The sequence below is a fragment of the Exserohilum turcica genome, assembly GCF_000359705.1.
Source record: "Exserohilum turcica Et28A unplaced genomic scaffold SETTUscaffold_20, whole genome shotgun sequence".
NCBI classification, from domain to species: Eukaryota; Fungi; Ascomycota; class Dothideomycetes; order Pleosporales; family Pleosporaceae; genus Exserohilum; species Exserohilum turcicum.
In genome coordinates, this window is record NW_007360026.1 from 587,053 (window position 1) to 611,093 (window position 24,041).

General features: G+C 55.0%; 10 protein-coding genes across 10 annotated transcripts; 3 read left to right on the top strand and 7 right to left on the bottom strand.

The window, feature by feature from the left end:
* Window positions 1-1,614: 1,614 nt before the first annotated feature.
* On the bottom strand, window positions 1,615-2,903 carry SETTUDRAFT_151053 (uncharacterized protein; the record flags this gene model as incomplete). The annotated part of the gene is made up of 1 exon (XM_008027867.1): window positions 1,615-2,903. The coding sequence occupies one exon, from the start codon at window positions 2,901-2,903 to the stop codon at window positions 1,941-1,943; it is 963 nt and encodes a 320-aa protein (XP_008026058.1). The 3' UTR covers window positions 1,615-1,940.
* A 460-nt stretch (window positions 2,904-3,363) lies between these two features.
* On the bottom strand, window positions 3,364-5,222 carry SETTUDRAFT_169220 (uncharacterized protein). Its single transcript, XM_008027868.1, has 3 exons — window positions 4,674-5,222; window positions 3,848-4,616; window positions 3,364-3,798 (listed from the first exon to the last, which is right to left on the bottom strand). The coding sequence occupies exons 1-3, from the start codon at window positions 5,045-5,047 to the stop codon at window positions 3,631-3,633; spliced, it is 1,311 nt and encodes a 436-aa protein (XP_008026059.1). The 5' UTR covers window positions 5,048-5,222; the 3' UTR covers window positions 3,364-3,630.
* A 284-nt stretch (window positions 5,223-5,506) lies between these two features.
* Window positions 5,507-8,814, bottom strand: SETTUDRAFT_169223 (uncharacterized protein). The gene is made up of 6 exons (XM_008027869.1): window positions 8,632-8,814; window positions 8,351-8,580; window positions 7,985-8,293; window positions 6,505-7,932; window positions 5,891-6,448; window positions 5,507-5,836 (listed from the first exon to the last, which is right to left on the bottom strand). The coding sequence occupies exons 1-6, from the start codon at window positions 8,774-8,776 to the stop codon at window positions 5,606-5,608; spliced, it is 2,901 nt and encodes a 966-aa protein (XP_008026060.1). The 5' UTR covers window positions 8,777-8,814; the 3' UTR covers window positions 5,507-5,605.
* A 205-nt stretch (window positions 8,815-9,019) lies between these two features.
* Window positions 9,020-9,331, bottom strand: SETTUDRAFT_39592 (uncharacterized protein; the record flags this gene model as incomplete). The annotated part of the gene is made up of 1 exon (XM_008027727.1): window positions 9,020-9,331. The coding sequence occupies one exon, from the start codon at window positions 9,329-9,331 to the stop codon at window positions 9,020-9,022; it is 312 nt and encodes a 103-aa protein (XP_008025918.1).
* A 500-nt stretch (window positions 9,332-9,831) lies between these two features.
* Window positions 9,832-13,171, bottom strand: SETTUDRAFT_169225 (uncharacterized protein). The gene is made up of 4 exons (XM_008027870.1): window positions 12,718-13,171; window positions 12,611-12,666; window positions 10,462-12,470; window positions 9,832-10,412 (listed from the first exon to the last, which is right to left on the bottom strand). The coding sequence occupies exons 1-4, from the start codon at window positions 12,729-12,731 to the stop codon at window positions 9,909-9,911; spliced, it is 2,583 nt and encodes an 860-aa protein (XP_008026061.1). The 5' UTR covers window positions 12,732-13,171; the 3' UTR covers window positions 9,832-9,908.
* Window positions 13,172-13,616: 445 nt separating this feature from the next.
* On the top strand, window positions 13,617-14,650 carry SETTUDRAFT_177336 (uncharacterized protein; the record flags this gene model as incomplete). Its single annotated transcript, XM_008027871.1, has 4 exons — window positions 13,617-13,728; window positions 13,800-13,972; window positions 14,024-14,239; window positions 14,297-14,650. 4 exons carry the CDS (start codon window positions 13,617-13,619, stop codon window positions 14,351-14,353), a joined length of 558 nt encoding a protein of 185 aa, XP_008026062.1. The 3' UTR covers window positions 14,354-14,650.
* A 176-nt stretch (window positions 14,651-14,826) lies between these two features.
* Window positions 14,827-15,790, top strand: SETTUDRAFT_39595 (uncharacterized protein; the record flags this gene model as incomplete). Its single annotated transcript, XM_008027728.1, has 2 exons — window positions 14,827-15,041; window positions 15,103-15,790. The coding sequence occupies 2 exons, from the start codon at window positions 14,827-14,829 to the stop codon at window positions 15,788-15,790; spliced, it is 903 nt and encodes a 300-aa protein (XP_008025919.1).
* A 1,652-nt stretch (window positions 15,791-17,442) lies between these two features.
* Window positions 17,443-19,288, bottom strand: SETTUDRAFT_177337 (uncharacterized protein; the record flags this gene model as incomplete). Its single annotated transcript, XM_008027872.1, has 2 exons — window positions 17,443-18,255; window positions 18,302-19,288. 2 exons carry the CDS (start codon window positions 19,286-19,288, stop codon window positions 17,443-17,445), a joined length of 1,800 nt encoding a protein of 599 aa, XP_008026063.1.
* Window positions 19,289-19,836: 548 nt separating this feature from the next.
* SETTUDRAFT_169226 (uncharacterized protein) lies at window positions 19,837-21,802 on the bottom strand. Its single transcript, XM_008027873.1, has 3 exons — window positions 21,669-21,802; window positions 21,564-21,604; window positions 19,837-21,481 (listed from the first exon to the last, which is right to left on the bottom strand). The coding sequence occupies exon 3, from the start codon at window positions 21,464-21,466 to the stop codon at window positions 20,150-20,152; it is 1,317 nt and encodes a 438-aa protein (XP_008026064.1). The 5' UTR covers window positions 21,467-21,481; window positions 21,564-21,604; window positions 21,669-21,802; the 3' UTR covers window positions 19,837-20,149.
* Window positions 21,803-21,945: 143 nt separating this feature from the next.
* Window positions 21,946-23,903, top strand: SETTUDRAFT_169227 (uncharacterized protein). The gene is made up of 3 exons (XM_008027874.1): window positions 21,946-22,035; window positions 22,121-22,157; window positions 22,209-23,903. The coding sequence occupies exons 1-3, from the start codon at window positions 21,985-21,987 to the stop codon at window positions 23,666-23,668; spliced, it is 1,548 nt and encodes a 515-aa protein (XP_008026065.1). The 5' UTR covers window positions 21,946-21,984; the 3' UTR covers window positions 23,669-23,903.
* Window positions 23,904-24,041: the final 138 nt, after the last annotated feature.

Here is a 24,041-nt window from a genome sequence, read left to right on the forward strand (position 1 = left end):
CGTCAAGATGAAGACGACTTCACTTTTGTTATGTTTTTTGTTTTGTTGGTTTTTTTTTTGGGCGGGTGAAATGATAAAAGTACACAGTGGCAGTGGCAGTGGCAGTGACAGCGACAGTAATGCTGAATTTTTCATTTCAATCTAAATATCAAATCTATTTTCTTTTCCTATCTTTACTTTACTCTTTACTCTCTTGAACCACCGCCAAAAAAACAATCAAACAAAAAAAAACATCAACATTAATAACATGTTGTCCTTTTCTATTACCACGAATTACGCTCATCTCCCGCTGTGACTGCCGCCGCCGTCGCCGCCGTCGCCGGCCGTTGTCGTTCGCCGTGTATATACCCTTGAGAAGTTTTTTTTGGTTTTTTTTGTCTTGTTGATTTGTATACTTGAAAACACTTTTTTTTTGTTTTTTGGCATTACGCACTCAGGCTACCACTCTACTACTCTCTACGACTTTGTCTTGCCCAGTCCAATCCAGTCCAGTCCAGTCCATCTTGCATGCATGCATGAAACCCGAAACCCAAAACCCAAGTATCCATGTGTGAAAACCCAAAAAAAAAGCCCGAAAGAAAAAAGTCAAGAAAAAAAAAGAGAAGATGTAGAGTGAATCAATCCTGTTGCGGAAGAAGAAGAAGAAGAAGAAGAAGAAGAAGAGGGGGGGTTCCCAGCATTCAACGTCCAGGATCCTATGTAAGATGCAGTGAGGCGGAAGGAAGACGTCGAGGGTTGCTGGTAGCTGATAGACGCGAAGAAAGGGAGAGGAGAAGAAGAAGAGAGGAGGAGGAGGAAGGGAAGAGGAAGTATATATCCCACCACCATCGCCCATTACATGTTAATCCGTTTGCCCGTCTTCTTTTGGGAGTCGATATCGATACAGGCGTTGAATCGAGGTCGTTGTTGGCTTCTTCGGTGTCGGTGTAAATGTGGTGGCGATTACCTGCTACTACCTTGAAGGTTTGAGTGTACCTAGGATCAACTTCGTGCGGATGTCTGTTATGAACGCTTTAATACAGGCGTCTCTTAGATAACTTGGGCTGAAATTGGGATTGTTTTGTGCTTGGTGAAATAATTCAGCGCTGTAGTCGTCTTGTCCCTAACCTTTAGGTAGGTTAACCATGTCTAGCAAAGTGTCTCTTATAGTAGCGTTCTGCTAGGCACGCTGCTAAATGCTATGTGCTTCCTCGCTTGCTATAGCGCTGAGAGCAGCCGCGGTTGATTCTTCTAATACTTCTAGGGGTGCGCTTAATATTGTGGCCAGGTCCCTGCACTTTGCATGGTACAAGACTAAAGCCTTCTGCATCTTGCGGAGTTTCCTCTTGCCCTCTTTGTCCAAGTTTAGGAGTTGGTTCAAGTGGCGTTGTCGGTGTCGTGGAAGACAAGACAAGACCAAGGTGAGAGAAGACATGAGAGAGCGTGAGTGAGATGCGCGGCGACATGTATATATATATATATGTGTGTGTATTTGGATATATGTGGTGTATACCCCCGATGCCAGGTCCATGGTGCGCGGATCCGGATTGCGTGTATGCATGGTATATCGGGAAGGAGGTAAAAAAGGGAGAGAGAAAGAAGGTTTAGGATGGTTGTTTTTCTCGGTATATATGTGTATGTGATGAAAAGAAAAAAAAACCCTCTCTCCTCCTGCCATAAGAAAGCCGTTTCCGTGGCTCTGTGTACTCTGTATATCCGAGTTTGGGCTGGCGGTAGGATCATATTGGTTTTGCCTTCTTATTCCTCTTTTTTCCTCATCTTCTTCTTCCTATTTTACTCTCCTGGCATGGGTTTTTTGCGAAAAGGGCGGGAGGAGTGCGGTCGTCTTACACTTTTCGGGACGTACACCCCTCATTATATCTTCTGGCCAAGCCCAAGCCTAAACCTAAGCTAGGCTAGGCCAGACTATGTCGACGATGCGGGATTTCGAAGCAAATACATTAATTGTTGTATGCTTCGGGTGGTAGCGAGTTGCGGCTTTGAGCAAACAAGGCACCCGCTTGTTCAATGTTCCACTGACCGGCTTCCAGACACTGGATTGCGTAGTCGCGCGTGAGATTTGTTTCGCGTTGGACGTAGAGAATCATTTCTTCTCTTCGCTGCTGCTCTGCATCAGGCATGGCGGGCGTCGGTGTGTTGTTGGCATGTGGTGGTATTTGCTGTGCGTTTGCTGCTGCGGCTGCTGGTCCTGCGGGGCCGTCAGGGCGAACTTGGTTGCCGTTTAGGATTTTGAGCTTGGGAAACCAAGATATGATTTCCTCTTCCCAGTTTGGCGAGGGAAATGAGTCGATGATGAGGTGCTCGACGTTGCGGAAGCGGCCTTTCCATGGCTTGAGTGCGTCGAGCGTTGCAAAGGCGTTGTTGCTTAGGTCGAGGTTTTGGATGTGGCGGAAGTGGTTGCAGAGCTGGTAGACTGCGTGCGTGTTTTGCAGGTTGTTGCCAGAGAGCGTGACGCTGTGGATGGCTTGCTCTTTTGCTTCTTGTGTCTTCAGGATGGCGTCGCAGACAATCATGAGGGCCGGGAAAAACTTTTTTTGCGCTCCTTCGGTCGAAAACATGCCAGATTGCAGAATCTTTTGGTCGCTGATAATGGTCGAGAGGTTGAGTAGCTTGTTGGCGGCGTCATAGCGTCTCCCTAGGAAGCCTTCCATGAGCGGGTATGATGGATTTGTTTTAAGCTTCTCAATATCGATGGGCGGCTCTCGTGGGCGGTTATCGTATTGAAAGTGGTTCTGGCCGCCTCTGAAACCCCTGCCTCGTCCTCTTCCCCTGCCTCGCCCACGCGAGAAATCGCCATCAACCATCATCTGATCGCCGTCGTTGTGGTGTTGGTTGAAAGAGACGCTCCAGTTGCCACGTCCACGGCCGCGGCCGCGTGCTCGTCCTCTCGGCTGGTCGTTCATTGTTATTGCAGTGTTTTCAGCAGCGATTCCAGTGAGTATATGAGAGATGTGTGAGCAAGCAAGACAAATGAAACAGGCCCGTCTATAAAGGCTGACGGGCCGTGCGCCGCCAAGCCGCAATGATTCGTCTGTCTGCGACGCTTGTCATTGGCCAGCCCGTGCATCTTCCAACGTCGAACCACAGTTGACTGTGACTGTGACTGTGACTGTTTTCACTTCCATTTCCACAAATCACAACTATAGCTATTAGAACCGAGTGGTGGAAGCAAACATGTGTAATCTCTTGTCAAAGCAGCCAGGCAGCCAGGCAACCAATGGAGCCTAATGCATATGCCTTGGTGGTAATCCAGATAATCGTGTTGCTGTAATTAGCAACATATCCTGCACTTTAAGACAAGCCGATCCTCAACACTACGTAACAGTAATTTACCATTAAACACACAATAACTGTTTTTTCTTTCTTTTATGTAAGTTTTTCTCCGTTGAAAGCCAGATCTAGAAGATACCAGCCGTTCAGTGCTAAATACGCAAGATCTATTCCACTTCACAACCTAACCCGCCCCGCCATTCCCCCTTACGGACTTGGCTGAACCGCCATCCATCTAATTCCCTTTAAAAAGCCAAAATAGGACGCCATAAACTCCACCTCAGGCATTACACACATATGCAGCACGAATGTGGGTTCTGCCTTGGAGGTTTGACCCGACTACTCACCGTGACCATATCACTACTGCGAGTGTAGCTTCTTGATCTTGTTCACACCCTCATACAGAGCGCGGTCGACAGCCGCAGCAACGGTAAGCGTGCCGCCAATAATGGCGCAGATGCCAACAAGGAAGCCAGAGAAAGTCTTTTCGCGGACTTCGCGGCTAATGACCCTCATGGGTGAAATGTCCTGCCGATGCGTTAGTCAGGTTGTCTCACTTGGTATCGGCACAACTTACGTAAGAGAAGAAGACACCCGGGATGCCACCGCGGGCGTGAATCCTTTCCTTGTGTCCGTCCTTTTCATCATTGCCGCCCTGCAGGCTTCGCTTGTGGCTAGTCACAGAGTACTGATGTGTCTCTATGCTACCCCTGTATGAAGGATCGTAGCCAGCACCAAGAAAGTCCTCATGCAGGGTAGAACGAGGAACAGTATGCCAGTTGAGGGGCAGGTAGAGAGTCGGGACAACCTTGATAAAGTACATAAAGTTAAAGGCCTTTTCGTCAGTGCTTTGCGTGGTATGGTCAAGAGGGTTGATGTGGTGGTTTGACCAACGGCCAGGGCCAGAGGCCATGTGGGCCTTCTGAATATCCCTGATGGTTTCATCGGGGAGCTGAGGGCCGAAGCGGAGCAGATGGATGTTGTGCGTAAAAGTATGCGAGTAACTATCGCTGAAGTAGTTGTCCAGGTCGTGTACGTGGAGGTTGCCGTTTGAGAAAGACTTTCCGGGTGCGAAGTGGAAGTTTCCAATCACCTTGTTGACACGGATGCTACCCTCAAGACGACATCCCTCCTGGCGCTGTTCGTCGAGGTGCTCTGCATAGTGCTCCCGCTCGCATTGTTCGACACCTTCTCCGCGACCAAATGACCACGAGACAGAGGCATAGGCTTCGCGCACTTCGTCGCAGGTGTTGCAGCAGCCAGCCTTTTTTGCGTTGGGCGGGTGAGGAGCGCCATAGCATTCTCCGCAGTAGTCGGGCGCCAGGTGTGTTGCTTCGTCGGCATGCCTGCAAGCGCCGTTAGCATCGTCTTCTCTGCTCCGGACTCGAACCGGGTATACTTACAGATCCAAGGCCTTGACCTCAATGACCTTGCTACCCTCTGCCTCTGGGCTCAATCGCACCTTGTTGATACCGTGTGTCACGCCCATCTGCAGTTCTCCGGACACGTCCATGACATCGAGCGTGAGCAATTCGCACGGTACCCGTGGGAACGATATGTTGAGCGCAATCTCCATGCGCTCGCCTCTTCCCTTGTCCACGATCAATTCGGGCCGGACAGTGACTTTCTTGTAGTCGACCCACTCGCCCCACGATAACCAGAGGATAATGAGCAGACTGGCGATTGTGACGATTCCGCCAGATGTTGTACGTATGCGCGCATCTTCGACCGTCTTGGTAAAGGCGTCGAGCCTATTAAATCGCGATTTGACGGGCATGATGGCGGCTTGCCAGTGAGGGGCAGTCGTGGGTGTTGAGGTTCCGGACAACGGGTTCGAGGGAAAGGATGGTACCCTATGGGGTCTGGTGGTCTAGGGAGTAGCCGTGCTTTGAACGTCGGACCACTTGACTGGTACGAGATGCAAAGGCAATCTGACGTTGCACAATGAATTGAAAAGGGGCAAAAGAATGAAAATCAGCACAGCTTGTGCCAAAGCCGCAAGGTCATTGTACAGGAAGGAGAAATGGGTAAGCAAGTCAGCGCGTAGACGTTGCGACAATGCGGCGAGCACTAAAGGACAGCTATGCGACTGGATGCTAGCTCCGCTCGGAGCAGCCGCGCTAGCGTCCATTCGGCAGGCGCGCCCCAGACCATGTGGCGGTGCAATACGCCACCGTGTACGAGCACTTGGACGTCGTGTACATGCATTAAACATCATAGTAAAATTAATCTATCGGGTATTTGGAAAGTTACGATTCGATGCTCGGAAGCTGCGGGGGCATACAGAGAGAGAGACGACAATCATGGCCATGTCTCCCAACCAGCTGCAATCGGCTTAGGATGCAAGCACATTGCGGAGCATAATGTTGAACCCGTCGTTGAGCTTGTACAGCTCCTCGATATGCGGCTTCTTGGGCTCACCTGCCTTCCTCCGTAGCTTCTCTGCGGCCCGGGCTCTACTCTTGCGCTCTGCTTCAATTGGATCGGCAACGTCTGCGTCATCCATGTCTTCTGATTCGGTGGAATCGGTGCTATTATCGTCAAGTTCCAGGTCCTGGAGATCCATCTGCAGATACGTCAGTGTGCAAGCACAGGCACGGAGGTTGGGGTGAAGACAAACCGCGTTGAGACCAAAGTCGCTCGACTTGAAGCCAGCAATGCCACCACCCATGAGTGGATCTGGCTCATCCCCGCTCGCCATCTTCTGCCGCGTCTTGTCTTGGTGCCACTTCTTCCTAGCCATCTGCCACTTGATCAGGCTATTAATTTCACGGATGGCCTTGTCCTTGTCGATCAACTTGGAGTCCATGGCGCCCTGAAACAGTGCATTCATATCCAGCTTGCCACCATTCTTTGGGCCATGGCGCAAAAAGTCTAGAATGCCTTCTAGCCAGCCCATGAGTTGGTCAAAAAGACCATTGTCGTGCTTGTGTACTTCATGAACGAACTTGTAAAAGTTGTCTTCGTGACGGGCACACAAGTCGATAAAGGCCTGGACGGTTTGGTTAGGGTCAGCAGAGACTTCTTGTCGTTGGCAGGCTTCAATTGTCTTTATGGTGTCGTCGGCGAACATGGCAAAGTCAGTAATACTATTGTAGACATTGGCAGACTTGTACACGCGAACCAGGGGTTCGTAGAAAATGGTGAAGAGGTCTCTGAACAGCTGCAGTGTCGTGGGCTAGAATTGGTCAGTCAATGGACTGCTTTTGAAACCATTGCGTTGGGTTAGCTTACCTCCTCGATGATCTGAAGCATCATGAGCTTGTCTCGTTGTCGGAGACAGAGTTTCAAGTACTGCTTCAAGTGAGCGAAGAGCTCGGCTCCTGCGCGCATTTCCTTTTCGACCTGGTCGGCCGCGTTAGTAGATGTGCTGATGTTACTGTGCCGGCTCGTTGTTCGGCTGAGGCGTGTCGATCTCACATTTTCCACGGCGTTGGTCCAGGCAACATAGGCATTGAACACCTTCTCCACTTGCGGCGGGCTCAGCTCCGGCTCAAAGTACTCGGATCGCAATATCGTCACCACGATGTCCACATTGTCCTGTGCGGCTTCGTGGCGGATGGTGTCCTTGACAGCCTCGTCCGACTCTACATATGCTTTGATCTTGTTGCAGAGCACTTCGTCTTTGATCCGTGTCGACGAAAGAGTGTTGATCGTCTTTTGCACAGAGTTGACACCGTCATTGATTGCCATGCCAAATATGCGCTGCAGAAGCGATCGAGCGCCAAAGGGCTGTGCGAGGAAAAGATCCAGAACTCCGCTCATGACGGCTGCAGGGTTGGCAATGCGTATGACGTTTTTCAGCACACCGTATGGCACGAGGGAATGGATGCGTTTGGCCTGTGCAAAAAGCTCTGGTGAGTTGTCTTCTGCCAGGAAGAGGTGGTAGAGCGTTGCAGCAACTTCTATCCGTAGCCACTCGGCAAACTTTTGATACTCGGGCTTGAGTTCCCTGATACTGTTCTTGATCCTAACCTCCTGGAATAAATGAGATAGGCCATTGCTCTCTACTATTTCTCGTCTGAACTTCTCCATGTGGATGTCAAGCTCTGCTGCTCGTTGCCGCGCAACTTCGTAGAATTGCTTCTGCTCTTCTATGCGCCTCTTGTCCATTTCTTCGCGTCTCTGGATGTCTTCCATTTCTTCCTCGTTGATCTCAATGGGGTCATGTGTAAGGAACTCGGCCATGGCATTCGAGTGTGCGATTCGCTCATTGTGAAGGAACGCGCGGAGGAATGCGCGAAGGGAAACTCGCTGCTCTTCCCGGTATAGCCTGCGCGGAGGCTTGTATGACGAGTAGTCTGCCGAAGCCCTTGGCGAGCGCTTTCCCAGCGAGGTTTGCGATGCGTTCTTCTTGTGCCCGCCGCCGAAAATGTAGCTTCGAAGGCCGCCGCCGCCTCCGCCGCCGCCGCTGCCTCCGCCACTATTCTCGTTAGTCTCAGGATAGGGTCCTTGTGTAGACTCGGACGAGATGGAGCTAACATCGTCGTCATCAGCGCTCGATTTCAGGACTCCATCTTTTGCGTTCTTTCGGGGTAGCGGGGCAAGAACCTTGCCCGGAAGCTCGAGGCGGATGCGCTTGTGCAACTGAACAAAATCGGCATATCGACGGCCAATGTAGATGTCCTGGCCGTCGCCTTGCTTGACACGGATAATGTACTCCTGCGGTTTCGCCATCAGACTCTTGTTCTTTGAAGCATACATACTCACTCACTGCATGTGTATGGTAGCGGAGGTGCCGTTTCACCGATGTGGTCCTGACACCGGCAATGTTGACGTCCCAGCCGTTGATGGAATGGCCGCTGGGTGCATTCATTGTGAGGCCCTTCTCGTTGGCCTGCCGGTCTACAATTTCCATCTCTGCAAAGCGTATCCTCTCCTCGTAGCCGGACGCGGTCGGGATGCCGGAAACCATCATGAGTTCGACCAGCTTCTCGGCCTTGAGCGCCAGCTTCCGCCGCTTTGTCTCCTCCAGCCGGTCTTCTGACGACGAGATGTCCTTGCTCGCAAAGGACTCCAAAAACTATAGTAGCACCGCTGTCAGCCCCGTCTCCAGCCGCTGTGGAGGCATGCAACGTACCACTTGGAGTTTGTCCTGCCAGAACTCCTTCTCCTTGGCCTTGTCGAGGAAGGGGAAGTTTCGCACATGGTTGACGAATATGAAGCGGAGCAGGGGCAGCTCTGAGTCTTCGGGCGCAACCTCACCAGCGTCCGAGTGGAAGGGTGCGCCGAAGCGCCTCAGAGCCGTGGGCGACGAGAGTTCAGAGATTTCGTACTTTGTCTGGCGCGAAATGAGTTCCCGCTTGAGGTCTGCGCGGGGGGGTTAGTGGGTGGCACGGGGCGTGGGCTGCGGGCGCCTACAGTGCTCCTGCTTGCCCGTCAGGACGGAGCCGTCTGGCGGCACCGACGAGACGGAGTATTTGGAGTAGCTGGTGTCATTGCGGGTGAGCGACGCTGGGCGGACGGGCGCGCTGAGGAGGCGGGCGGGCGGGCGGTCAGAAGCCATGGTGGTGGGCTCTGTTGCGCCGTTGAGCTGGAGGGCGGGCGGGGTGTGGGCATTGGAGGGCATGGTGGGAATTAAAAGTACTAGGACGGTCAAGGGCAGGGCAGGGCAGGCTGGGGGACGGCGCTGCGGGCCAAAAGAAGGAAGGGGCAGGGCAGGCGGGCAGGCAGGCAGGCAGCGGGTGTATTAAGTATGGCGGGCAGTCGACGCGTGTTTATGACGGCGCCGTGGCCGGGCGTGTGTAGACTAGATATGTAGGGGCTGTGGCTGCGCCTGAGGCTGGTGCTGGTGCGCGTGTGGAGAGGAAGGCGGGCGGCGGGCGCTGGGCCGGGCTGGTGCAAACCATTGTGGCTGAGTGACGCAATCCCCGCCCGCACGCCTGGCTGACGTACTCTGCCCGGCCGTACGACCCGCTGCGCCGAGCTTCCACGGGCTCCGGCCCAGCCCAACCCCCATCGGACGCCTTGGCTGCTCAACCACCACGCCCGCCAGCACCACGCCCACGCCCACGCCCACCACGACGAACAGCTGCATCTCCAGCCACTGTCCCCCCCCCATCGCTGCTCCCCTCTCACCACCACGCCCCCATCCGCACACGTGTCGTCTACTTGCTTAGCCCGCCGAGCTGACACAACCCGGCCATGTGCCGAACGCTGCATTGACCGAGCCAGACGCGCCCTGGGTGTCAGCAAGCGAGCCACGCCCGTCGCTTAGCCCTTCATTCTCTGCACCCCATCATGACATCGCGCCCCCAGCCAAGACATCCGACTCCCCCAAGCCTGTGCCTGCGGTGCCTGCTTTGCCCGCCTCCATGATGCCCAACCCAGTCACGCTGCACACGACTCTCTCGCCCGTCGCCATCAGTCTGCACACGGCCTTGCTTACCACTACCCGCTACATGTACATGATACAGCCCCCTGGGGCCCATGGGTCCAAAGTCACAAAACACGATGCCATATCCTCACGACGCCATCCACTACCTTTCCCAAACAAACTACAAACGCAGTCGCACGCTGCCCTAAGTGAATCATGTAACAAAACAAAACAAACCCCCCCCCTTCCAACAACGCCAACCCTGCTGCCATCTTGGCCCATGTCGGCCAAAACCCCCCCGACCCCTTATTTGCACCCTCTCTCAGTAGTTGAGCTCACCGCCCCCACCCCCGCCCACCGCATCCAGATCCTCGTAGCTCTTGATAGACCGACCTTGCACAGACTGCACAGGTCCTGGCCCTCCCTCACCGTACCGCTGCGGCCCCTGGCGACCTCCACGCGGCGGAGTAAGACGTCCGCCATTGACACTGGGCCGACTGCGCCCATCTCGCGCCTGTCGGTCATAAGGCCCAGCCCGGTTGTTGAAGCGATGTCCACCCCGTCGCATCGGCCCAGCCCGATCATCGTGAGCACCCGCCGGGTCCCACGTCCCGCCCATGGCAGGGTTGAACATGCCGCCCATGTGCACCCCGTTCTGCATGCCGTTTCCTACCATGGCCATGCTCATGTTGGCCAGGTTGAAGCCGCGCGGTGTTCCCGTCGCCTGCACATGGTTGCCCATGGGGAAGTGCCCGTTGCTATTGGCATCACTGCGCGACGGTGCAATGTGCGCAGGGTCAAGTACGTAGCTGTTGACAAGACGCAGCTGTCTCTAGTTAGCAAATTTCTCTTGCCCACCCCATCCCAGTACTCACATCTTTCTGCAGCTGCTCCAGCCACTCGGGGTGGCGCTTCTCAATATGCTTGCGCCAAAAATGCTCGCCCTTGAAGAGCTTGGTGCACTCGGGCACCTTGCAACGCCATTTGGACTCGTCTTCTTGCTTGACGTATCGAGCAAGCTCGTCTTCCAGCGCTTCGTCTAGCGGCTTGCCGCCCAGCTTCCGGATGTCCACGTTCTCAGGCTCCAGCAGCTGCAGGAGCTTTTCCTCGTACGTCTTGACCCAGTTGAAGGCTCGCTGAAGCTGCTGCTGGTTCTTCGTGCTCAGCCGCATTGGTTTCCGCTCTTGAACTGGACTTCCATTTTCTCCGTTTTCAGCCTCGGCCGAAGACTCTTGCTTTCGGTAAGGGAACGGCTCTCCAGATGCTGTAGCTCGTGCCGTCGCCTTGGCAGCTGTCGTAAGGCTGGCACGCGGTCGGCGGAGATGTCCTCCTGCGCACTTGCGAATCAACTCATGCACAGAGTCGCTCTCGAAAACGCAGAAGAAGCAGAAATTGTACACCCGTCGCAGATATTCAATCAGGAGGTCGAGCTTCTTCTTCTTCACCAGCAAATCTTCATCATCCACTTCGTCGTCAAAGGCGCCCTCCTCATCTTCCATGGTTTCATCTTCACCCTCTTCCAGGTCATCCGTGTCTCGCTCCTTCTTGATAGGCGCCGGCGCGTTCGCTGGCGGCTGGAGCCAGCCTTTGACACGCAGATCCTCGACCCGCTGCTCAATCTTGCTGACGCCGTCGACGTTTGAGAAGTCGTCTTCGTGGCCGGCCTTGAGCTCCGAATCGAGCTTGTGGACAAGTCGTTCGGCAAGCTCAAGATCACGCTCGATTCTCTCGGGCGCAGAGAAGAGGTCCCAGAGCGCCTTCTTGCGTGGAGCAGCAGGCGGCTCGTGGATGCCCACGTGGCACGTAAAGTTGCCGCGTACCTCATCGTTGACCGTCTTTCCGTTGAGCGCTTCGAGAGCCTTGTGCGCAGTACTCTGAGGCGTCACATGAACATCGGGCTTCTCTTCCATGACGCCTTCTTCGCCGTCAACGTCACGTCCATCGCCACGATCGTCAATAATCATTGGCTGCTCGTCGCTTGGGTTCAGAATCACCCAGCCAATGCGGTGGCACTTTTTGAGGGGATTCGGGTCGCTCATGCTCAGCCACTTGAAGCCGCCAGGGCCTTCTCCCAAGTGCTCTTTGCAGAACTCTTCAACCTTTTCGCGATTGACAGTCGGCGCAATCGTCTTGATGAGTAGTGTCGGCTGGAACGCAGTCTCATCGCGAATCTCGCCACCCTTGCAAGGCAGAAGATCACCTACACCCAAGACTTCGTTGGCAGCAGTCGTTTCTCCCTCTTCCTTCTCGACAATGCCGCCAGCTCCGTTCGAGTCGTTCTTGTAGATGCCCTCGAGCGTGAACTCGTCAAAGTAACCTTCGTCAATCTGACGCTCCCACTCCTCGTAGATGCCATGGCGGTACTGACGGAGCTTCTCCTTGAAGGCCAAGTCGTAGTCTGGGTCATATCGCTCCTTGAACCACTCTTCATTCTTGTGCTTGTCTACGAACGTCTTGGCCATTTGCACCTGCAGCTTTTCCTTGTACTCGTCGTATGCAGCCTGGATCTGTTCGCGCTCCTTGCCGCGTTCCTCGCGGGCTTCACGCTCGCCTTTGAGACCGGGTTTGCGACCGCCGTTCTTGGCGCGCTCCTTCTCTTCCTTCATGAGTTGCTCCACGCGCCACCACTCGGCAAAATAGTTGAAGCCCACCTGGTACTCGAGGTGCATCGGGTTTGGAACTGGGTTCGTCGTAAAGGTTGGCGCAAAATTGTCCTGGCCAGGCACGTATCGGTCGATTCCAGCCTGTATTGGCGGGGGAGAAGAGCGGCGCCTGGTGCCATCACGACGGGGTCCATCGTAATCACGGGCTCGGTCGGGCTGGTAGCGGTCGATATTCTGGGGTGAACGCGATCGCCGCCTGCTAGTTCGGCGGTCTCCAGCGCCTTCAGGAGACATGTTAGCTGCGTGTGCCCGAGAGGGGATAGTGTTGTCTGGTTTCAGCAGGTTAGGAAAACGCGGCGCCCAAGACGAGCGGTGCGCGAATCCAGAGCGCTCAAGTTCAAAACAGGGCTCCAGCACTTACCCGGTGAGCGGCGTCTGTAGGTGTCGGCGGGCGGCCTAGAATCTTCGCGGGTGCTACTGCCAGCTGTCAGCATCGCTGGTTGTGCAACGAGTCATGCAAAGACTTACGTGTATGAATCCATTGTCGCAAATACGTGCGGCTGGACAGTCTTGAGCCGTGATGCGTGTCTAGGGTCACGGGGCTAAAGCTAGGCGTGGTCAGGTCGTCGGCAAGGCGCGCGGTCAAGCGACCATGGACACAAGACGCGTGCGACTTGCTCTCTCGAACGCGCAATCTCGCCTGGAGAATGCGATGGCGGGAGTCGAATCACGCTCGGCAGGCAAGCGGGCGGAGTAGCTGTTTGCCATGACGGCGCGGTCAGAGAGGGGACAAATAAGAGAGAGACAAGACGACGGGGAAAGGGCGCGACGAGTAACGAGGAAGAAGAGGTATCAGAGAAGTGACAAGAGAACGCCGCGCCCGTTGCGATTGGTCGCAGACGGGCAGCAGCGCACGAAGAGAAGGTCAGAGAGGAGAGGCTGGACAAGGGAGGCCGGGGCGCAGGGCCACGGAGACAAAGCTGTAGGAGAGCTATGGAGATAGCTGTACAAGAGGAACGGAGGGGTACGAACAATTGGGGGGGCAGGCAAAGGACGAGAAGCTGGTGCACTCACGATGTGCCAAAGTGACTCGCAGGCGGGAAAAGACGCCTGTGGAGATGGAGATGGCAGAAGGAAGGGTGAGGTTGGTCGCGGGCGGGCTGGAGAAGCCCGAGGCCGGGCTGAGACGGGGCTAGCGCTGCACGGGTGCGCGGAAAGTGGGCCGGCCGTGAACGCGTGCGCTCGTGAGAGGCCGAGGCCGCTGATTGGCTGGCCCGCTGCCGCTGCCGCCATGCGTCTGTGTGTGCGCACATTATCACGAGATGCGGAGTGCAGACGACTTTTCCTTTTTGCAGGGCCCTCTGAATCTCTCCCCCCAGCGCCATTGCATCCGCTACGCAGGAACACGCTGATCGCTGCAGCCCGCCATGACGACCTACATCCCCTCACTGACCCTCCCCAGCGTTGTGTTTGAGAACCCGGCCGTGGCCATTCTGCTGCCCGTGGTATGTGGAACAGCCACCGGCTTTGCCATTAGTCGTAAGTCCCGAGTCGCAATCAAAAAAACCGCCGCAGCTGTGTGTGACGACGCCTAATTCACTCACGTGTAGCAAGCGCATCTCAGACTGCATACCGCACCCTGAAGCAGCCCCCGCTGCACCCCCCGGGCTACGTCTTCGGCCCAGTATGGACAGCTCTCTATGCCACCATGGGCTACACAGCCTACCGCGCATACACCACCGGCACGTCCTCGTTTGACCCCAACATGGCCGCTCTGGCAAAGGTATGTCACTGTTGAGACACGCATGTGGCCGCCCAGTCTCACGCAATGCAGCATGGAGCAACCCTCTACTCGATCCAGCTTGCCTTGAACCTCGCGTGGACTCCTCTATATTTTGGCCTCGGACAGCCCATTGCCGCTTCAGCGGACATCCTTGCCCTGGGCGGTACGCTCGCCTATCTCGTCAAGGTATGGGGCGAGGTCGATCCCATCTGCGGATGGCTGCTTGCGCCGTATCTGGGCTGGGTCAGCTTCGCGACCTACCTATGTGTAAGCACCCCTGCCAGCTGGTATGCTTGTACGCTTTGAAACTAACACGGCCATCAGATCGGCTCTGGCTACTTGAACAACTGGGACTTCAACGCTATTACCAAAAAGGACTAAGAGAAGGAATACATTGAGTAAACTAGAGAATGTTGTATTATTAACTATACGCATGCCGCAACTGGGGGGTATCATGAAGCTCATTACCATTTTGGGCGTATCCTATCATGACACTCTCCACTTTTGGCTGCGTAGTCAAAAGCGACTGTCTCGCCACATCACCAGTTGTGTGTGCGTTTCCAAAATGTATGGTGCACATACGCATTCGGTTTCATCTTATACGTGCTCAGAGAAGGCGGCATGACGTGGCAGCATAGCTGTCGCTTTGTCGAAGAAGCCTTGGCGCACATAGACCTGCAATCCGTCCGTCCCGTGACCCACGTGTTGTTGCATTACTATCTTATCAAAATAAACATAACCTATTTTTAGGGCCGGCCCCTGAGTTTACGGAACGCGGTAGAATAATGCCCATAACAATTTCACCAGCCCCTCCCAAAACTCACCTGTCGCAGCGATTATAAGGAAAAAAAACCATGCCTCCCGATTGGGCCTTTTCCAATAATAGTAGCACGTGCAGCCTCGCTCCCGGATCGCACCAGTCAAAAACAATGGACCCTTTACACCGATTAACGCGCCGCCTGTCTAAACTGTCATCCGCAGGCACAAGCGCCAATGGCCAGTACAAACATGATAGTGGTAGTGGTAGTGGTGATGCGATTCATGCAGCAGCAACGGTGCAAGACGTAATGTAAGCGCGTGTTTTGTTCCTCACGCCCTTCACCCACCCACGGCACTTACCCCCAATCCAGCACCACAAGCAACGAGCAGAATTCGCAGTTTCTGCGTCTTCCCGCGCACCTCCGCCAGCTAATCTACCAGTACGTCCTCGGCGGCGTGCGGATCCGTGTCTGCGACACGCACAACTGCCGGCGACGCCACAAATGCCGCAACAGAGGCCGGAAACTGCACTACGCCACCTACTTCCACCTGCGCAGACGCCATGTCGCGCTGCTGTCGACGTGCCGCCAGGTCCACGCCGAGGCCCGGCTGCTGCCGTTTTCGCTGAATGAGTTCCACGGAGACCACTGGGACGTGCAGCTCGCAGTCTACTACCGGTTGACCGACGCCCAGGTCGGCGCCATGACGACCCTCAGAGTCTACTTCAAGTACGGCGATGTCGTGTACTATCCCGCGCTTGGCCCGAGCAACTCGAGCCTGAGTCTGGGTCAAGATGCGCTTGCTACGCTGCGCGTTCTCGGCCACCTGCGCAGCCTGCGTACCATCATCGTCGAGTGGGTCGGCTACCATGACTGGGCACACGACTGGCCCATGGTGCAGCGGAGCATGGCTTTCCTCGTGTTCGAAGAGCTGCAGCGCGTCAGGCGCGGTGCCGATATCGAGGTTCAAGTCACCGAGTGCAGTGTCGTTGCCGACTCGGACATTAGTACCGAAACCACAGTGCAGAATAAGCAGCGGCTTGTTTCGTTTATGTTGTAGCTTTTGCATTTATCTGGAGTTCTTAACCGTGGGATTTAATGGGATAATACTTTTTTTAGAGGGATATTACGAATGCATGGGCAATTGGAGGATTGAAAGTCACCTGTACAAAAGGTCGATGCAACGAAATATACGTATATCTACGGTGTCCAGCCGTAGGATTTAGAGATTGAGCTGTTTCCTCTGCGATCAGATATGCATTCTAGTGATATTGAGTCGGTAACAGCACCAACCCCCTTTTTCACTGGAGACTAATGTGCAATACTGAAAAGGCAGTAAAAATTACTATAACAAAAAGACAGGACCTGCAAACACATGAGTCAAGTAGTCAAAAGACTTCACCTACACACTTGAAGTAGTATTTTCCTGTGCAATCCACCGCGTTGCTCTTATTAAAACCACTTCTACACGTCAAACCGCTCTATTTCAACCCCAACCCTATACATTAATCCCACGCAAACAAACAAACTATAGGTCCATAGCAAGTCCTGACTTTGAATATCGCACTCAACACTGTAATACAGCTAGAAAGCCAGAAAACACGAGCACAAGACCAAGAGGATAGAGTCTCTAGAGTCTTTGACAGAAGCAGCTTCGGTTAGTAACAAAGGCTACAAATAAATGCTATCAGCGGGGAAGGAATTGAAAATGCCAGAGTGGGGAAAACTAGATTTAGGGATGCAAGTATGCGACACATGGTCACTTATGAAGTGATTTGCTTGCTTGTTTGCTGGCTTGGGAGGAAGTAAGTATGTAGGTATGCAAGTCCAGTCCGGACAGGGGGAACACAGGATATCACGAGCACAAACAAGGTAGCACAAGCACAGATTGTAAACGGCAATAATATGCAAGAAAACAAGTTCGATATCTCCATTTTTTCTTTCTTTCTTTCTTTCTTTCTTTCTTTCTTGTCTGGGTTCAAAAACACGGACAGCGGGTATATACAGGAAAGAAAAAAATAGAAAAGGAGAAAGCAAAAAGCCGTTGAAAGGCGAAAAAAAAGACTAAGCCTAGCCACACGCGCCGATGAACCCCCCAATGAACCAACCCAATCATGAAGCATTACAAGGCGTATCCTCTCTGTATTGACAAAAAAAGAGCCCAGAAGAGAGAAAAGGAAAAAAGAGAAAAAGAAAACGGTGCGCCGAGATTTAGGAAAAGAGAAGAAACAGGAATGAGATGAGGTGACGCTTGAACGCATGCAAAGAAGCGGTTTTTCGCGAAGAGGAGGAGGAGGAGGAGGAGGGGGGGAAGAAGAAGTAGTAGTAGGTAGGGTACAAAGAAAACAAAAAAACTACTTTTGGTATGTAGTAGTGGTAGTAGTAGTATGGACCACTAGTAGAGAGAGAAAGAGAACGAGAGCGCCAAAAGCACCAGACCAGTCATTATCATAAGCAAAGCAAAAGAAACAAGCTGAAAAGATCCCTCTTCATCTTGAAGTTCTTTTTTTTGTTTCTTGCTTTGTTTGTCCCCCCCTCTCTTGTTTTCTCCACACTGGAAATATGGGAGAGGAGAAAAAAAAACACGTCTTTGGAACAAAGGAAAAAAGAGATCCAGTGGTTCAAGGAATGCAGGGATGAAGAGGATCTAGACGTAAAAAAGAAGTGAGCGGATAAGAAATTGAGCAGAGCTAGTAGTGAACATGATACCAATCATTCACTTTCCAGCAACTGCCGTATCTTGTCGTAGAAACTGGCTGGGTACTGGCGAATCTCGTCGTCGGTGGGAGCGGGTTTATTGGGGTCTCTGAAGCGGTCCGCGACTCGCTGGATGATCTGACCGAGCAGCTCCTGGGGGATCTTGAGGTCGTCGCCGCCGTCCGGGTAGAGGAAAGCGTCTCGTTCGTCGAGGAGCTGTGAAATGGTTGGGCGGCGCGAGGGATCGCGGTTCAAGCAGCGGCGCATCGTGGCCTTGAGACCCGGCGGGACGCGCACGTCGCCGACACCCAGATCGGGGAATTCGATCTTGTAGTCGCGGTTCACAATGGCGAGCACGCGCGCCATTTGATTCGCAATGTGGGCAAAGGGCGGCCGCCCGTACACCATTTGGTACAGGATGCAGCCCAGACTCCACACGTCGGACGGCTTGCCGAGAGCCATGTCTTTTGAGCCGTTGCCGTTGCTGAGGAGTCCTCGAGCTCCACCAGCAGAGTCTTCAAGCGACTCGGGAGACATGTAATTGGGGGTGCCAATGTGCGAGTCGCGGTGCACATTAACAGTGTGGTCAACTTCAATAGCATTGGCAATGCCAAAGTCGATGAGTTTTAGGCGGCCAGAGGTAAGGAGGAAGTTTGCAGGTTTGAGGTCCGAGTGCACAATGTCGTGGTCGTGGACTGCGCCGACGCATTCAAGCATTTCTTTCCAGTAGTAGCGTGTGAAGCTGAGGTCGAGTTTACCGTCGCCGTCAGCAGGATCAAGCTTCATTCGTATTATGCGAGCCAGGTCAGATTCTCCGAGTTCCATGAGCTAGGAGGTATTAGCGATAAACTTTGAATCCGAAAAAGCCACCTACCACACTGAGCACCTGGCGCTGCTCGTCCACTTCCCAGTCGTACAGTCGTACAACTCTGTCTACATTCTTGAGCTTTTGCAGCAAATCAATTTCGCCCTTGAAACCTCGCACAGCAGCCTCGTCAGCATCTTCGAGCTTGACTCGCTTCAGAGCCAACGTCTTGAAGTTCTCTGCCATGACACGGTAGACGGCCGAGCTGCCACCTCTGCCTATCCGGTCCATCTGCGAGTAGTGCTTTCCATTGACTGATAATGTGCTTCTCTTCTTCCTCTCTCGCGTCTTGGTGGTGGCAGCTCCAGCAGCTGCAGTTGCAGTCTCTAGTACAGACATCTTTGGCGGTGGAGGCGGCGCTGGTCGTCGAGGGGTATTTGCGCTCAATGACTGTAGTGGCATGGGCTTTTCTTGTTGCGAAGATCGCTGTATGGGCGACTGGTGCTCTGGAGGGGATTGCATGTGGCGGTCTTCTGCGACCTTCATGACAGAGCCCGTGACTTTCAAGACCGAGTCGGGGACGTTCTCAGGCTGTGCTTTGATAGCTGAGGCGGGCATGTTCTCCTGGTCCTGAGAAGGAGCATTCTCCTCTTCGCTCTGGGGGGTCCTGCGCAACCTCCTCATGGGTGCGCCGCGGAGGGGAACTCGTTTTATCCGCAGGCTTGGTGCAGGTGTGACAGAGTCTTGCACGGGTGTGTTGGAGCCCGAATCATTGCGCGAGATCTTGAGCTTGGGTTTTCTCTTCTCAGGCGAGTCGACCTCGTTGCCTTGGGCGAGGAGAGCTGCCGTCAAAGCGCTGAGCTTCATGGGCTGCGGCATCTCGTCGTCCGAGCTGTCGCCAATGTCGATGTTCTGCATCATGGGCGCATCGGCCGAAAAGCCCTGCGATTGACCCAGCACAGAGAGGGGAGAGTCTCGTCGGGGTCGTATGGATGATTGTGCGCGCATGCGCCCGTACGAAGAGCCGCCAAGCGGCGTGGGAGAACCGGTAGCCATTCGAGTGTTGCGACGGGGTAGGATGCGCGCGTCGCTATAAGGGTGTGTGGCGGGTTATGTGGATAGCGATTGGAAGCTGTAGTGTTAGTTGCGCATACATAAGGCCCGGGAGGGTAGGCGGCTGTTCGTCGTAGAGATGTTGGTGGTGGTGGTTGAGTTTGGACGTTGACATTCATGGCGCGCGCAGGCCAATCCTGGCTCTCGCGTGGGCCCGTTGCCGGGCAACGCAACGTCGCCGTAAACAAAGACGACCAAAAGATCTAGTGTGTGAACTAGTGGGATGAGCTGGTCAGATCTACACCGCTGTGTCTGCACTTGGGGTTAGAAGAGCCCGTCACAAACACAGTATTCTCAATGTCTTACGAGGGCCTTGGGCGGCCGCGAACGCCTTCAGGGCAATACCCGACTTGAACTAGCCATGGGCAGGGATATCGATAATGCTTGCTCCGTATGCGTGTAGCAGATCTTCCGTCATGCTGTGGTGGGCCTATGAGGTGCAAGACGAGAGCGTTATGCGCCTCGCCGTGTCGCTGTCCGGTTACTTTTGTCGTAAACACTTGTATGTATTGCTATCGCTACATCTACCGCATTCGTATATCATATTGCTTTTACTCTAGCATCCATGTCCTCTTTGCTCCAACAAACAACTCTATAGAAACAAATACCATGACAAAACAGGTGCAGACAACGACCCAATCATCTATGCCGGGTTGAGAGGCTTGGTGTAAGATACTGCGTAGCTCGAGCATCCAATCAAGTCACGCCTCTTGAGTGTTTATGCAATCAGGTTCCGATCCCAGTTGTGAGCCTTCTCCCAAACGCCATCGCCTCATGCAGCCAAACAAGACGTCTTACGAATGATCACAGCTTTGCCTGTGGAGGTGCATCCTCGAGCACCACAGCTACCACGGCGGCAATATCGTCGGGTTTGCCGCCATGCCAGTTCTCGCCCGGGTAGTATCGCTGCACCTCCTTCGCAAAGGGCCCGTCCCGGCGCGTGTTGAGCCCCGTGACCTTGGCCTCCTTTGCAATGGCGACTGCGACCTTTGCTTGGAGAGACGAGCTGTCCGCCTTGCGGGCCGAGCCAGCTTGGACCAGGTTGGCGAGATTGTCGGCCACAACCATGGTGCCGTCCTTCTCGACCCAGGCGCCTACGTCGACCATGGTGCGGCTGACGATGCCCAGCACATCCTGCGGGCTGAGGTTATCCCACACACCATCGGTTGCAAAGACGAGCACGTCGCCATGTCGCACTTTGTGATGGGTTACACTCGACTCCTTTGGTAGGTCCGAGAGCGTCGAGGGGCCTCCGAACACGGCCATTTGCACCAGCATGCGGTGGGGGGTTTTGGAGAGCTGGTAGGGCGTGTTGAAGGCGTGCGTCTGGGGCTGTGTGAAATGTCGCACGGCGTTGAGGCCCAGATGCATGAAGCCAGAGTCGCCCAGATTGGCCACTTCGACGTTGCCGTCGGGCTCGGCAACGGCCAGACAGGCGGTGCTGCCGCCGCCCTCAATGGTGGCATCGTCCGTGACCTTGTCGTAGGCGACCTGGAGCAGGTCCTTGGGGTGCAGCGACGTCGTGTTGAAGCCGTGCGGCCACGAGCGGGCGGCGCAGGCCATGTACTCGCACAGGCCGTGGGAGAAGTCGGCGGGGTCCAAGCCGGACTCGACCCATCCTCCCACGCCGTCTGCGACGCCGAATGTCGTCGTGTGCGTGTTGCCGACCTGGCTGAAGAAGAAGGCGTCCTGGCCGCTTTTGGCGCGCCGGTGGGGGTCGATGGCCTCTTTGCACTCGCGCAGGTCCTCGATCTTGCTCTTGCTGGGGTCGTGCAGCGGGCGCGTGTACAGGTTCTGGTCGGCGTCGAAGCTGTCCTGCTTGGCCGAGTACGACGCGGCAACGTGGTACGAGTATTGCGGCGCACTCCGCCCATTGTGCGAGGGGCCGTGGAGGGAGCGTAGGCCGATGGTGGCCGGCGACGTGTCTCTGTTCAGCGGACAGGTCGGCGGTGCGTAGCTGGGCATGCGCTGCAGATGGAGGCCAGCATTGCGGCTGGTCGACGCCGGTGCTACCAATGGCGATGCCGTCAGGGCCAGCAGAAGGACGCCCGTCGACGAGGCGCGTCGCGATGCCGGAGAGAGTCGCGCAAGGCCCGCTGCGCTGGTGATGGCAAATGACATGGCCACAGCCCAAGCCTGGAGAGACTACGAGTTAGCACGGGGACGCGAGGGCTGGCGGGCGGTGCAGCCAAGGGAGCGCACCATGGCGGAGCCGTACCTGTGCAAAGACGACGTGGAAATAAAAAAGGGACTTTTGGGCTAAGAATTCACATTGGCCGTCGTCATTGCCGATCGGCTAGCTGCTGAGGGCGGTGGTACTTACAAAGAAGAGGAGCATCGTCGCCGGGTGCGGCTGAGGCGACGGCAGAGGCGGCAGAGACGACACGAGTGTGGGCAGGCCCCGTCTAGCAGCTTTGGCCTGTTTTTCAGGACATCTGTTCACTCGCCCGAGGCTCGTTTGTTGCAGGCGGCCAAACACCACAGGCGTTGGCCTCAAACGCGGAGAATGACATAACCGGCGCTAGCTCAGCCCTATCGCCTGGGCCCGTGTCTGGCTGCGAACGTCTTTTCGAGAGACGCCTGCACCACCTCGACCACCCTTCCCCGCTGCGGGACAGACCGTCACGAACCCGGCCACGATGAGCATGCACCCGGCGCGACAGGCCTATGTCGAGGAGGACGAGGCCGCGGTACGTATCTGGCGGTGGAGGCGGGCACCGAGCTTCACATGCTTCATCCATGTAGCTTCTCGTTCAAAGCTAACCAGCGCGCCAGGGCAGTGCCATGGAGGGCATCGACCTGGCAAGCGTCCGTATGTATCCACGCGACTTGGGCGAGCAAGACAAAGTGCTAACCAGTCCAGCCCTCGACTGCAACCATGCCCTGCCCGGCGGAGGCAACGCGACGGCCACCTCGCTCATGGAAGACTTTGATCGCAAACGACGAGCCGCCCAGCTGATAGTGCCGACAGCCGACCGCGATGTCAAGGCCAAGCTGCGCTCGCGAGGAGAACCAATTACCCTCTTCGGCGAGGGTCCTGCTGAGCGCCGCGACCGACTTCGCGCCCTGCTTGCAGAGGCACAGGAGGCACTGGGCGAGGATGCGGCAGATGTGGACATGCAGGATGCGGACGAGGCGCCGGGCGACGAGCAAGAAGAGTTTTATACGCAGGGCACGCAGGCGCTCTTGGATGCGCGACGAGAAATGGCCAAGTACTCGCTGCCACGAGCCAAGGAACGAGTCGCATACCAGCGTCGCGAGGCTACGATACCACTCAAGACTCACATTGAGTTTCGCAACAGAATCAAGGGCCGGCTCAAGGGCTTCGAGCTGTACGGGTCGCAGACCGCCGACCGCCCAGTGAGCATCGTCCGCGTCTCTCCAAATGGTCAATACGTTGCATACGGCACCTGGGGTGGCAAGGTTGCACTGCTGGAAATACCCAGTCTTGAGCAGAAAAGGGCCTACCGCGGTGGACACGCCGAACGTGCGACGGGTATAGACTGGATGCCTGGTGCGACACTGCCTGGAAGCACCGTGTCGAGCTCGAGTGTGAATTTTGCGTCGGGCGGTGCTGGAGGCAAGGTTCAGCTCTGGTCTCTTGACGACGACAAACCCCTGCGGACTCTAGAAGGACACTCTGACCGCGTCTGTCGTCTAGCCTTCCATCCTACTGGGCGATATCTAGCTTCAGCGTCTGACGATACGACGTGGCGGCTCTGGGACGTGAACACGGGGCAAGAGCTGCTTATGCAAGAAGGGCATTCAAAAGAGGTGTATACCGTGAGCTTCAATGGCGATGGATCCTTGGTTGCCAGTGCGGGTCTCGACAGCATTGGTCGCGTGTGGGATGTCCGTACCGGGCGGGTCATCTACATGCTGGAAAGTCACATCAAGCCTATCTATGGACTGGACTGGGCCACGGATGGCCATCGCCTGCTTTCGGGCTCAGGCGACGGATTCATGAAATGCTGGGATGTGCGCGCAATGAGGGAGACCAACTCGATTGCCGCCAACACAGGCGGTGTTACCGACCTGCGATGGTTCAAGGGCACAGATGGGCCCAACACGGGCGTGGCGCTGCAAGAGAATGAAGATGGGCAGCTGATTCCCAAGAAGGCGTCGACGTTTGTCATTTCATCTGGCTTCGACAAGAACGTGCAAATCTTCTCGGCCGACGACTGGGCGCACTGCAAGACGCTGCAGGGTCACGCTGGGCCCGTCTTCAGCACGGATGTCACGAGCGATGCATCGTGGATTGTAAGCGGCGGAAAAGATCGTACGGTGAAGCTGTGGGCGAGAGACGATAATGGAGGGATATGATGATGCAAGGCCAAGACGAGCACAAGTTGAAGGAAGATCAAGACCAGAGTTACCGACTTGGAGTTTGAAACAAGTCACACAGGTCAGTGCTGTCCTTGCTATCCCCATGTATACCACCATTTAAATATTGAACCCCAAAAAAGAAAGTAAGAAAGAAGGAATCCGTAGCTTGAACCCGAGATACCCAAGCCTCTCGTTCGTCGTCTCTGTACGCGTTGGGAGTAGCCAAAATACACATACATACACATACACATAGACACGCGCGCGCACTTGCACGCGTCTTCAGCTATCTCATTTTCCGCTTTCCAATTTCCCCCCTTGGCACCGAATCCCAAGACGCATAGATGCATTTCTTGGTCTTTCTCTTGCAAAA

Bases quoted from the DNA above. Each gene is read 5' to 3' on its own strand.
- SETTUDRAFT_169223 (XM_008027869.1), bottom strand. From the start codon at position 8,776: ATGGCTTCTGACCGCCCGCCCGCCCGCCTCCTCAGCGCGCCCGTCCGC. The intron at 6,449-6,504 runs GTAAGCTAACCC...GACCAATTCTAG, and splicing joins TGCTTCAGATCATCGAGGAG to CCCACGACACTGCAGCTGTT. The intron at 5,837-5,890 runs GTTTGTCTTCAC...ACGTATCTGCAG, and splicing joins GCGACTTTGGTCTCAACGCG to ATGGATCTCCAGGACCTGGA.
- SETTUDRAFT_169226 (XM_008027873.1), bottom strand. From the start codon at position 21,466: ATGTCATTTGCCATCACCAGCGCAGCGGGCCTTGCGCGACTCTCTCCG.
- SETTUDRAFT_169225 (XM_008027870.1), bottom strand. The intron at 12,471-12,610 runs GTAAGTGCTGGA...TGTCTCCTGAAG, and splicing joins CTACAGACGCCGCTCACCGG to GCGCTGGAGACCGCCGAACT. The intron at 10,413-10,461 runs GTGAGTACTGGG...AACTAGAGACAG, and splicing joins TGGAGCAGCTGCAGAAAGAT to CTGCGTCTTGTCAACAGCTA.
- SETTUDRAFT_169220 (XM_008027868.1), bottom strand. From the start codon at position 5,047: ATGCCCGTCAAATCGCGATTTAATAGGCTCGACGCCTTTACCAAGACG. The intron at 4,617-4,673 runs GTAAGTATACCC...CGGCGCTTGCAG, and splicing joins GAGGTCAAGGCCTTGGATCT to GCATGCCGACGAAGCAACAC. The intron at 3,799-3,847 runs GTAAGTTGTGCC...ACGCATCGGCAG, and splicing joins CGGGTGTCTTCTTCTCTTAC to GACATTTCACCCATGAGGGT.
- SETTUDRAFT_169227 (XM_008027874.1), top strand. From the start codon at position 21,985: ATGAGCATGCACCCGGCGCGACAGGCCTATGTCGAGGAGGACGAGGCC. The intron at 22,036-22,120 runs GTACGTATCTGG...CCAGCGCGCCAG, and splicing joins TCGAGGAGGACGAGGCCGCG to GGCAGTGCCATGGAGGGCAT. The intron at 22,158-22,208 runs GTATGTATCCAC...TAACCAGTCCAG, and splicing joins CATCGACCTGGCAAGCGTCC to CCCTCGACTGCAACCATGCC.